The following is a 13,133-nucleotide window of genomic DNA, read 5'->3' on the forward strand; positions in this document are numbered from 1 at the left end:
GAGAGAGAGAGAGAGAGAGAGAGAGAGAGAGAGAGAGAGAGAGAGTTGCCCAGCCAGCCCATTTCTTCCAGCCATTCCAGCTAAGCCATCAAATATGTGAATGAAAAAGCCATGTTGGACATCCAACTAGCTGCTATCTGACTGCAACCACATGAGAGACCCCAAGCAGGAGCCACCCAGCTGAGCCCAGTCAACCAGAGAGCCATGAGAAATAATAAATTGTTGTTTTAAACCATTTAATTAAGTTTTGGGGTTGTCTGTTATGTAGCAATCGATAACTGGGATATAGAATGATTTTGTTTTTTTCATTTTCATGGCAGGCTTATCGAGTCAGTTAGTGTAGAATTTCATGAGACATTTAGGCCAAAGTCACTGATGTATGTCAGGACCTATTTCAGTTGATTTGCTGCCCCTTGCCCAAGGCACATTGCTCTAGAAAGTGCACTTCAAGGGGGCACTGGGAAGAAAAGGACTGGTGAATCAACGCCAGAAGAGAAGGAGGACGAAAAACATTTTCTTTTAGGCTATGTTTTTGTCACTTTCATAAATGATTGCTCTGGACAATTGCACAAGTTATGGTTTTTCAAAGGGCAGATCTATTCTTATTTTTCTCAGAATGTATTGAAGTTCTCTTGTGGTTTAATTTGTGGCCAGTTAGAACTACTCTGTTAATTATCTGTATTGTGGTAATCATTTCATGATGTATGCAAGTCAAATCATTATGCTGCACACCTTAAACTTACACAGTGCTGGTTATCAATTATATCTCAACAAAACTGGAGGAAAAACAAACACCCCCCCACCCCCAAACAGAGTGCATTTCTTGTAGACAGAAAAAAAAAAAAAAGGAAAGCATCCTTGAGTGTACTGTGTTTAGCATTGTCACAAAAGTTCTGCCAGGGCTAGTGGATCTTAGCAAGATCTGTTCAACGTAACCTGTGTTTTCAGCATCACAAAAAATTCCCCACCAGGGCTTCTCTCGTGGCGCAGTGGTTAAGAATCCACCTGCCAAGGCAGGGGACACGGGTTTGAGCCATGGTCTGGGAAGATCCCACATGCCGTGGAGCAACTAAGCCCTTGCGCCACAACTACTGAGCCTGCGCTGTAGAGCCTGAGAGCCACAGTGACTGAAGCCCGTGCTCCGCAACAAGTGAAGCCACCTCAATGAGAAGCCCCAGCATGGCAACGCCCGACACGCAGCAATGAAGACCCAACGCAGCCAAAAATAAATAAATAAAATAAATAAATTTATTTTTAAAAAATTCTCCACCAATCTTGCTTCTTTTTTGAAGCGTCAGGGAAAATGTTGATGCCAATATTCAGCCGACAGTATGGAATTCTAAGCTAGAGGTTGGCATGTGACCTACTAGCCGGCATTTTTCACCCGGGTGTGTACGCTCATGCCCTTCCAGATCTGAGAATCCCTCATCTCTTCTGGGCCACTGTTCACTGCCTTCATACGGGACAGGAGAAAGCCAGGTCTTTCTCTTGCATTTTTTTTTTTTAATTTCTAAGGCCATTTTAGATCAATGAAACACATATGTCTCATGCTCTGATTCTCCGTCAAAAACAGACTGAAAAGAAATACTAATTTATCGGACAGCATGTCCCATGTTAATTTTGTTTTTTAACCTCCTTGGTGGCCACGGATTATTTCGAGAATATGATGAACGCTGTGGATCCTCTCCCCCTAATGCCGCACAGCAGGGTCTGTTCTGCGCCTCATCTTACTGGCCCCATCGGCAGTATTTTGCACAGTCGATCGCTCCCTCCACTCTCAGTTCTCGGGTCAGGGCCGCGCCCCCAGCGCCACCCCCTTGCTGACCTCAGTTGACTCCACCTCTGGGATGGGGCCAGAATCGCCGAGGGGGGGAGCAGTCGCCTGGAGACAGCGGGCTCGGCCGCGGACGAGGCCGGAACACAGTTAGCAGCCCCTGTTGTCAGCCGGCGCACGAACGAGAGGAGCGCGTCGGGTTGGGGAACGGAAGCGGGAGCGGGGGGGCGTGTTTGTCAGAGGACGCGTCGTCGCCCCTGTGTGCCCAATTCTGTTTGTTTCTCCGCGATGTTTCCGAGGGTCTCGGCTCTCCTCCCTCTTCGCCCCTTTTCCCGCCTCCCTTTGTGCTCCGGAGACCCAGAGGTATCGGCGGCCGCCGTCGTGCTACTCGCTTCTCCGCATGGATCTGTCAGGTACCGCGTTGCAGCGCTGTTGGCCCGGCAGGTCTTCAGGCAACCCCTGTCCCCGATCCTGCACATTCAGTTCTCTTTCTCCGGCTTCCTGGAGTCCGTGTTATGATCCGCGGGATCTTAGAAGCCGTCGCTTTAAATCTGAGCAAAGGGAAATCCCAGAAAGATAAAATGACTTGCCCAAGGTCGTGGTGACAGGCCTGGTCCGCCTGTGCTCTTTCTGCTACATACCGTGCCTCATCTCTCTTGCCACTTCTCCCCTCATTTTATCCAGGTTCCAGAAAGCGAAGTTGTTTTATTTTTTAATTCTTTTTAAATTTTTTGCCTCCCAAGTCTGTGATGGTTTCATTTTTACCTTCATTATTGAAAACGCTTACCGTGTGCCAGCCCTGGGGTTAAGCCCCGAGTAACACAGTCCTGCCATCGCCGAGCTTAGAGTTCCACCACGTAGGCAATTCAAGTGTAGTGGAGTAATCGCTGAGATAGTGTAGGTAGCTCAGAGTGCCGCAGAATTCATTGAACTGGTAATTGCTGGGTGAGCAAATCGAGACGCCTGACCATTGCAGGAGAGGTTCAGAGTATCCCTTCGGGAAAAGAAGCCTGATGAAATCTAAAGGGGGCCCAAGGGTTGGAGTTAGCCAGGCAAGAAGAAGATTTGCAGCATACTTGGTGTTGGTATTTATTCTCTGAGAACTCTCATGATTATGAAAACTTAATTCTCCGGCATATATATTCCATGCAGATCAGTTGGGGGCCCTTTTGGTTAAGTATAGCCCTGAAGCAGGTTAGGAGCCGTGGGGATGGGAAGAAGTAGCTGGATGGAAAAGAATTCACAGGTGAAATTGCTGGGATGTGATATACGATGAGGTAAGGGTAGGGCAGTCCGAGCAAAGATATCAGCTGGCTGCTTGGCAGGATTAGGGTACCATTAATGTTAACAGAAGAATGAGGACCAGCTTTGAGAAGGCTTTTAAAATATGTCATAATTTTTAGAATACAAAAATAGCTATTTATGGTAAGAGGCCCCTTCAGTACAGAAGAGTGAAAAATGGAAAGTCAGTCGGAGAGGCAAGCTCTTGAATGTGGTCTTGGATGTGCTGCATTTGAAGTGCTGATGAGATGCTGTCAGTGGAAACAAGCCCAGGTGGGAGGTTAGGGCTAGAGTTTTATTACTTTAGTGTTATGGAGTTACTTCCTTATACATGATTTTCCTGGTATAAATATAGGTTACTTTCTGTAGCACTAGAGCAGTCTTGGAAGGAAACATTGAAGTACGGGTTATATGTGAGATTCTTTCTCCTGATTGCCACCTTTCTGTTATAATACCTTTAGTATTAATTTAACTTTCACATGTAAAATAATAGAGCATTTTCCTAAATTCAGTGGTACCACATATTGAATATTATAATGTGTCCGTGTACTGATTTGTTTTTAATAAATTTATTTATTTATTTATGGCTGTGTTATTTATGGTTTTGTTGCTACACGCAGGCTTTCTCTGGTTGCGGCGAGCGGGGGCTACTCTTCGTTGCAGTGCACAGACTTCTCTTTGCCGGGGCTTCTCTTGTTGTGGTGCACGGGCTTCAGTAGTTGTGGCTCATGGGCTCAGTAGTTGTGGCTCACAGGCTCAGTAGTTGTGGTGCATGAGCTTAGTTGCTTTGCGGCATGTGGGATCTTCCCGGACCAGGGCTCGAACCCGTGTCCCCTGCATTGGCAGGCGGATTCTTAACCACTGTGCCACCAGGGAAGTCCCCTGTGTACTGATTATAAGGATATTGGTTAAGCAGTTGGTTTTCATTCTGATTTTTAAGTGTCTGATGTGTTAGCCTCTGACATTTTTATGAGCAGATCAAATAGTTTGTTTCAGCGTTTTTGGAAATAGCCATTTCTCTTTTCATTAAAGGCTCCCTCATCTGGCACTACCACTTACTAGCTTCGAGAACTTGAGATACTATTTAACCCAGGGTCTGATGCAGGTTCTTGAGATCAGTTGCACCAGAATCACCTGAAGTCTTGATTAAATTCAGATCTTTGGGCCTGATTCCAAACTTACCAACTGAGAATCTCAGGAATCCATGTTTTAAATAAGCTCCCCAGGTGATTCATATAACCTCTGAAGGTTAAGAACCACTAATTTAACCTTTTTGAGCAGCAGTTTCTTCTGTAATATGGGAATAATAAAACCTGTTCTGTAAAAGTGTAAGGATTAAATGGCATGTGTAACATAGCTACTCAGATGTGGGCCTCTGATGGGCAGCATCAGCATTACTTGGGAACCTGTTAGAAATGCAGACTCTGAGTTCCTCCCCAAAGCTACTGAGTCAGAATTCCTTGGTGGAACCAAAGAATCTGTGTTTCAGCAAGTCCTTTAGGTAGTTATTATGCGTATTAAAGTTTGAGAAACAGTGCTCTAGCCTGTTAGCTTCATGAAATAGGCACCATGAAATTTCTATTTACTAAGGCATCATCAATGCCTAGTATAGTGCCCAGCACAGAGTAGATATTCATTATATTTAATAAATGACTTTTTGTACTTTATACCCTCTTACTGAAACTAACACATTCATTAGTTTTTAAAGTTCTTCAACATTAACTATCAAAAGGTTCTTAATGCCACAAAGTAAAGTTAGATATTTGGGTTCCTTAGAATTGGGAAGTCTTTTTTTGCATGAGTTTGAAATAGATGTGATTGTTTGTGTTGTTCATTTTCACAAATAAATCTAAAGAAGAAAGCAGAATGACAACTCTAGCCACTGAATGTTCTTTTTTCCTGTTCCAGTTTAGCTCAGTTTACAGATAGTGATCAGTTAAATGGCATGGAGCTCAATGAGAAAGTTGAATAGAATCACACCCAGGAATTTGTTTGAAGAAAGTAACCTTTTTTTTACTGATAGAAATTTCTTTATTTTCATATTGTTTAATTGTGACGTTTTATAGAGGTCTTATATCATGTTAAGAGCAAGGACTTGGCAGTCTGTCAGTTTGGGGTTTGAGAATAATACGTTGAAATTTATTAACCATGTCAGTGTTTCGCAACTTTTTTAATGTCATGGAACATAGACAATGATATTTGTACCAGACCTTGAGATAAATGGGAGGCAGCAACAGACAGGTGCACCAGCTGCCCTGCTTCTCGCCCAGCCACTTCAAGGACCAGGTGGTCAGCATCTCAGCACACCTGTAACTCATTTGTGCTCACCAGCGGGTCTTAGGCCTTAGTGAGCTCTGAGCTACATGACCTTGACTAAGTTACTCCTCTGGTTTCCAGTTCCCTTATCTGCAAAATGGGGATAATACCTACCTTTTGGAGTTGATGTGGGTATGAGAAAATGTACATAAAATGTTGCACAAGACTAGGCATATAGTATATGTTCAGTAAATGTTAAATTGCTGTCCTTACAGTTGCTGATAACAGTAAAAAGCAAAAGGGAAGGGTTTAATTGAAAAAATTTTAAACACATAGAAGCAGCGTTTTGAGTCCTGTATTATTTTGCAGTGTTTTTTTGTTTTCTTTAATCTTTTCAGGACAAAAAATAATATCCAAAGATATTTTGGCACTAACAGCGTGATCTATAGCAAGAAAGATGAGCAGCCTGTTCCAACCCGTGAGATTTCCAAGGAGACAGAGAGCCAACACAGTGTAAAGGAGAATACGAAAAAAGACTTGGTAAATATTCTTAAGGGAATGAAAGTTGAATTAAGCTCAGTAAATGTGCAAACAACAAAGCCACCCAACAGAAGACAACTTAAAAGTTTGGAGGCTTCAACTGTCAGACTTCAGAATGCTCCAGAAGATGCCCCCCAAAAGAGGTAAATTGAATTGCAATTTGAAGGTTTTTCTTTGAAAGTAATTTTTGAAACTCCAGTCTTTTTCTTTTAGAAAAAAATTTTTTAATTAGAGAACATTGGAGATACAGAGTTAATGAAGACTAAATATTAGTTTGTAACACAGAGACTAATAATTAAATGAGAAATACTGTTATTCTATATTTAAATAAGTGGATGTCTGTATGGAGTCTAGAGAGAGGGAAAGAGTAGTGATCTAATTGAGAATTCCACATTCTCTTACATACGCATCACTTTTTTTTTTTTTTTTTTTTTGCGGTACGCGGGCCTCTCACTGTTGTGGCCTCTCCCGTTGCGGAGCACAGGCTCCACACGCGCAGGCTCAGCGGCCATGGCCCACGGGCCCAGCCGCTCCGCGGCATGTGGGATCCTCCCGGACCGGGGCACGAACCCGTGTCCCCTACATTGGCAGGCAGACTCTCAACCACTGCGCCACCAGGAAAGCCCTTCATCAGTTATTAACTGCATTTAATTGCTTCTTTAAGCTGTTAATTAACAAATTATTTACATCCTGATTTGAAGGTTGCTTTGTGTCTCTGAAGGACTTCTTTATTTGAAATTTCATTAAAAAAAATTCCACCTAGGATAGAATTTTGTCATGTTAATTACAGCTGTTTTATATTACTTCCTTTGACCAGTAATTATCAGGGCTCTCAGCTTACGTGGTTTCCTCAAAGTATTGTAATTACTTGTGCTTGTCAAAAGAGTATAATATTTTACTGATTCTAAGTGCAGTCGGTGATATTTTAGCATTGTGTTGTAGTTTAAATGGCAGTATTTTGTTTTAGCGATATATAAATAATGATTACACCAGTGACATAGTCAATTCAAGTAATAAGAAATGTGGCTTTAAGATCCCCATCTCTGACTTCTCTTAGCAGAATAAACAGATAGTATAGGTTTCTATTCCCAGAATGACTTAACATTTTAACAGAACTGCTTAGTTTCTACATTGTATCATATTGTATCTAAACTACCACTGGAAAGCATAATTGGGTGGTAGAGAGTAAGCTAATTCAAACAGGAAATGCCCATGTTAAGTACCTTCTCCTCCTCCTTTTTAGAAACAATATAAAACAAATAAAAAATATATACATACGTAATTAGGTAATACTCCCACACACTTTATAATTACTTATGAAGTGTAAGTTTTTTTCCCAGCTTCCAGACCTGTTTATGATTCATTTTGCTTTTTTTTATAATTATACAATTTAATTAACTATTAATGAAGTGGTCAAAATGAGTTGATTGCTTTGCAAAGCCTCAGTAAAGGTAATTTTTAAAGTTGCTTTCCAATTAGGTATGAATGAGACAAGCATAAAAGTCCAGGAAAATTCTGCACTCAGACTGCTTTGTAAGCGTTTTAAGTTCTTGCTCCATGTTTCCACTTTAAAGAAACCAAAATTGGCAATACTGGAGGATGTACTATGGGTGTAGTATACATATAAGAGATGTATCAATACCTTGGAACATCTGTCAGTGGTCCTGTGTTCAAAGAAGAGGCTTTGATCCTATATCAAAAGATTGGTGAATGAGATACATTTATTTTGAGTTTTCAAAAATGTATCTTTTAATGATTCCCACCCCCCTCCAGTCCGCTTTTTTTTTTTAAGGAATCCCAGATGCAGAGAATTTGGTTCGTCATCGTCTTTGATTCATGATGTACTGTCATCATTGCCCCGCGCATGGCCCGCTTTTGGCTCGTTTATTTGTATTATATGTCGAACACCCTCCCCCATGTTGATACAGTTACCGTGGATGCATAACAATTGCCCCCAAATTCAGCAGCATAAAACAGCCTTTTTTCATGCTCACGGATTCTGTGGGTCAGCAGTTTGGACGGAGTACAGTAGAGAAGGCTCACCTCTGCTCCGTGATGTCTGGGGCCGCAGCTGGAAGACTTGGAAGTTTGGGGGCTGGAATCATCTGTGGGTTTGCTCACTCAGGTCTGACAGTTGATGCTGGCTGTTAGCTGACACCTTAGCCAGGACTGTTACAGAGCCACCTGTACGTGGCCTGGGCTTCCTCACTGCATGGTGGCTGGGTTCCAAGGGTGAGTGTCCCAAGAGAAAACGAGCCCCTAGGAATTTGTATCGTTTTATTGCCTAGCCTTGGAGTCAGACTGGACACCGCCACTCTCATCCCTGTTCCATATTGATTTTTGAAGGGTTCTTGCTTTTTCATCACAGCAACTGCTGGAGAACCATCTTCACAAAGATATGGTGGCATTGAAAGGAATGCGGTAGTCTAATGTTGAAACTGTGAACTACCTTGAGTTAGTAGTTCACACAGTCACTGACAGACGTGGCTGATATTTCCCTATGGTACTCCAGGGTGCCTTAGGGCACAGTTTGGGAACCAGGGTCCTCTCAGCTCCCCGTGAGAGGCCCTGGGACTACACCTTTAAGTTTCCTAGAATTCTTGTTGTCTGAAGGGCAGTCTAAGGCACCATCTTAAATCTTTCTAAGATCTTAACAGAGGGTTTTACAGTCATGCCCATGGCTTTATCTTTAGACCGTTTTCCTAATGCTGCCCTGGATTTGATCTCTGTACAGAAGCCATTTCTAAATTTTGGCATCATTTGCTATCTGGAGGGGCTAAGAATGAGAGATGTTTTCTTTTGATCCCAGCAGGTCTTGGCTCCTTTATGTGGGACAGTTCTTTCTTCTCTCTCCTCTCACATTTTACCATTGGCCACTAAGAAGGCAGGAGGCACCTTCAGTGTTCTGTCTGGAAGGCTCCTTGCTCGGTCGTCCAATTCATTGAGCATCTCTCTCATTTGCCATATTACTTCAAGCAATAATGTTGCTAAACAAAGGCCCCCTTTCCTCCAGCTTCCAGTAACGTTGATTTTCCTATAGTGCTCACGCGGCCGCCAGGCTCTAACAGTCTCTTTGAGGCCCGAAGCTTTCTCTAACACTTGCCTCAGGATCTCTCCGGTTTCCCCCCTCTGCCAGTACCCAAAACTCTCCCATACATTTTAGGTTTTTTTGTTTTTGTTTTATAACAGCAGCACCCAAGCTCCAGGCTCCAAAATCTGTTCCAGTTATCTATCGCTGCATAACAAACCATCCCAAGGCTTGGGGGCAGCATCTCTTTGCAGTTTGGGCAAAGAGCTGCACATAGTTGTGTCTGCTCCACTCAGCGTCAGCAAGGCAGCTTCAAAGCTGGCATCTGGAATTCTCTGAAAGCTTGCCCACGTACAGTACATTCCAGCGCTTGATGCTGCCTATTGGTTGAGACCATATTTGGGGCTCTTGGCCAGAACACTTACCCAGGGCCTCTCCAAGTGGCCTGGGCTTCTTCACAACCTGAGAGCTGGGGTCCACGGACACACGTCTCAAGAGACATCCCAACAAAAGTCGTGTCACATTATGTGGCCTAGCCTCACAAGTCACAGGGCATCATTTCTCTCTCACTCTGTTCATTGAGGCAGTCACGAAGTCTCCCCTGGTTTCGGGGGGAGGGGAAATTGCCTCTCTAGATGGGCTTGTAGCAAGGTTTTGGAAGAGCTTGTGGGACCCGAAACACTGCTGTCTCTGTTTTATGAAAGTATCTGCCACAGCCGTTAACCTGATTACTGCAGTTGTCAGCTGTATCGAAGGCAACATTATCATGATAAAATTGACCCCCTGAATAACTGATTGCATCTGGATTGGGCGAACTGTGGGTACCATATGGTTCAGTGTACTTAGGGCTTCCTTGAGCACAGTTACTCTTGTAACTGCGTGTCCTTTGTAGGGACCACAGATACGCTGCCTGTGGCCTTGTTACAAGAGATACTGGTTCCTGTGGGGCGCTAAGCTCCTGCGCCTGCGCGATGTGGGTCTCCTATCCTAACTCCTGGATGGCTGTGTGACATGTCGCCCGCGAGTGCTGCAGGGGCTCCCCGAGAGGGACACCTGAGGCTGCCCTGCCAGCCTGCTGTGGTTCTGCCCTTTACCTTTCTGAGTAGTCCGGGCCAGGCACGTCAGTGGTAGACTTGTGAGTCTGCATGTATTGTGAAACCTTACAAGACCCCTGGTGGGTGCAGTGATAACCATAGTTTCTAGCTCCTCCTTTAAGTAACATTCTCTTAACCAAGCAACTACCTGCTCTGATTTCAGCTACCTATTCATTAAGGTCCCCTTTCCTCCAGCTTCCAGTAACATTGATTTTCCTACAGCCCTCACTCTCAGCATCCTTGAGCATTTCCAGGCTCTGACAGTCTCTTTGAGGCCCAGCTTCAGGGATGTGGGAACTTTGATTTGCAAGTTAGACATCATTTCCTAAGGTAGAAAGCCAGGTGCAGTAAAACAGTAATTCAGATCCCACTCATTGAGGTGGCAATTTTCAGTGATATAAAAAATGTAAATAACTTTTTATATCCGGCATATTTTTCTCCTAACTTACCCTAATTTACTGAAGAACAGCTTTTTTTTTTTTTTTTTTAGCTTATGGAAAGTTTAAAACATAAACAAAATCGTATGATGTTTTGATAATTATCAAATCTTGCCATTCTTGTCATCTATACCTTCACGCACTTTCCATCTCCCACGTGGTGATTTTATGTTTTTTTTTTTCCAGGTAAAATTTACATACGTTAAAGTGTACAAATCTTAGCTATAGGAGTTTGGCAAATTGATGTGCCCATGTAACCCACACACTTTCCAAGATGCAGAGCATTTCCCATCTTCACCTTCCCCATCAGTAACCTTCTGTCCTGAGGCAGCCACTGTTCTGATTTTTTTTCACCTTAATTTGGCCTCTTCTAGAACTCGATATAAGTGGAATCATACCATATATACTTTTTCTAATCCAGCTCCTTTCATTCAGTTTCATCCGTGTTGTGGAGTGAGCGGAGTACTGTTCCATTGCATGGATATATCACTGTTTATCTGTTCTGATGATAGACCTTTGGGTTGTTTCCAATTTGAGGATATTACCATTAAAGCTTGTATAAACAGGTTTAACCACTTTTATATTTGCTTGCAGCCTGTATTGTTTTTGAAATAAAATGGCATCTAACTTAAAAATCCACTAATTTATCACTTTCGAGGCTGATCCCTCATTCCTCCACCTTAATCTGTTGCTCTGAGTTAGTATTGTGCTTCATTAAGGATCCATTAACTTTAACTTTCAATATTGTAACATTTTTATAAAACCGACACCTAGTGTTTAAGAATTCTTTTTTTAAAAAAAATTTTAGTGAAGTATAGTTGATTTACAATGCTGTGTTAAGAATTCTTGATTTTGTCAGAAATTGAATTGAATGATACTTTTTGAAGGACAAAAAGTTTTCTCCCAAGAAATCATTTTACTTTCCACTGAAGTAATGCCTCTTTTCTCTCATTTGTCTTGCATGTTCTCTTTCAGAAGTGAGTCCCTGAGCCCGGAGTTGGTGGCGGCTGCCTCCGCGGTTGCAGACTCTCTCCCTTTTGACAAGCAGATGACCAAGTCAGATCTGCTGAAGCAGCTCCAGCAGCACGAGGAAGCCTCGAGGGCACAGAAGGATGGAGAGAGACCTAAAATTAGGTTGGTGAATCCAATAGCTGTGTCAGTGATGCTGATATGTCAAAATAGGCTGGCTTCATGTGAGTGATGAGCTACATTACATAATATATTCATTTATATATAAAATATGCCTCGTAAGTATTAGCAGTTTGATTTCTTTTAAAACTCGTGTGTTAAGTAAGATTTCAGTTTTAAAAGACCAATTGAATGATTAAACTTCTTTTGAGAAGTTACATAATTTCTTGTCCCTGAAAAAGAAGTGGTAAATTCAGTAATGTTACTTAAAATAAAGAAATAAATAATAGAATAAGACAATTTCTCTGAGAAGTTTTTCTTTTAGTTAAATAATATGCTGGTTTTATGCACAATATGATCATGATTTTATTTGTCTTTGAACAAATGCAAGGCAATAAATAAATATGGCTAAATCTCAACTTTAATATAGGTTTTTAATCTAGGTGCTAGGTATACAGATATTGATATCTACTTGTCTGAATGTTTGACAGTTTTTCATGAGGGATACTTTTAATTATGTTTTAAATGAACATTTCTGAAGAACATCTTTAAAAGAGAGAAGGCCACATCGATCTTAGTGGTCTGTGGTATTAATAGGCAACATATAATTTTTTATTTAAACATGACTTTTTGTTCGGTATTAGTGCATAGAAGTGAAGTAAGAATTAAGTGATATGAATCTCATGTTTAAGAAAGTTTATTACTCAAAAAAAAAAAAGAAAGTTTATTACTCTTCTGTAGCTACAATTTCTAACACACTTGACCTTTTTCTTATTTCAGTTTCACTGACATCATATCAGATATGAAAGTTGCCAGATCTGCCACAGCGAGAGTTAGCACAAGACCAGTGCATCAGATTCAGTTTGATGAAGGGACTGATGATTTTGTTGGCCAAGCGAAGCCTGCTGATCTGAGAAGAAGGTATTCAGGCTCTGCAGTCAGTTTGGTTTTGTTTGTTGAACTGTAGATTTACTTTGTTGCTGTGCATATTGTTGCTGTTGGGTGTCTGAGCGTCCCGGATGCATTTATATCTGTCTCCTTACTCTCCACGTCCCATTTCCTAGAGAGGGAAAGATGTACTGGGTTTAGCAGCCCTACATTTTTCTATATCGTAAATCAGAATGGGCCCTGCCTCACATTTACCCACGGTGAATAAAGGTCTCCTGATTTAGAGTAAGTGGAGCTGACTGAATTCTGAACAAATGAATGTTTTGCGAGAAACACTATTTTTCATTCTGATGTGTGCCTAACAGTGTAGATTCATGTACTCTCTCTATCTCTATATATAATCATCTTTCTTCATACCTTAGAGAAATAACCACCATCAGAAAAAGAAAGAAGATCCATTATAATATCTTAAAGTAGTAGATTATTTGTGGCAATCTGAATTTGGTAATTTGCAGTTCTTAAAGATGCTAAGCCATGCGTTACATAGTTTTTTGGTTGTGTTTTTATACATTAATTTCTTTTATTTATTTTTGGCTGCGTTGGGTCTTTGTTGCTGCACACGGGCTTTCTCTAGTTGTGGTGAGCAGGGGCAAGTCTTGGTTGCGGTGCACGGGCTTCTCATTGCAACGGCTTCTCGTAGCAGAGCA

General features: G+C 41.9%; 1 protein-coding gene across 4 annotated transcripts in view; it reads left to right on the forward strand.

Moving 5' to 3' along the window:
- The first annotated feature begins 1,960 nt into the window (after positions 1-1,960).
- The window catches only part of MRPS31 (mitochondrial ribosomal protein S31), a 28,438-nt gene continuing 17,265 nt past the window's right edge, over positions 1,961-13,133 (forward strand). Inside the window, exons 1-4 of one of the 4 annotated variants that reach the window (XM_027116431.1) lie at positions 1,961-2,187; positions 5,710-5,994; positions 11,389-11,544; positions 12,319-12,459. In XM_027116431.1, coding sequence (XP_026972232.1) covers positions 2,063-2,187; positions 5,710-5,994; positions 11,389-11,544; positions 12,319-12,459 — 707 coding nt within the window. In that variant the 5' untranslated portion in view covers positions 1,961-2,062. Of the gene's footprint in view, positions 2,188-5,709; positions 5,995-11,385; positions 11,545-12,318; positions 12,460-13,133 lie in introns of all 4 variants that reach the window. The other 3 variants (XM_027116430.1, XM_027116433.1, XM_027116434.1) reach the window with 3 other exon arrangements.

The sequence above is a fragment of the Aethalodelphis obliquidens genome, unplaced genomic scaffold (assembly GCF_003676395.1).
Source record: "Aethalodelphis obliquidens isolate GAN/ISIS:26980383/991018 unplaced genomic scaffold, ASM367639v1 scaffold16, whole genome shotgun sequence".
Lineage (NCBI taxonomy): Eukaryota > Metazoa > Chordata > Mammalia > Artiodactyla > Delphinidae > Aethalodelphis > Aethalodelphis obliquidens.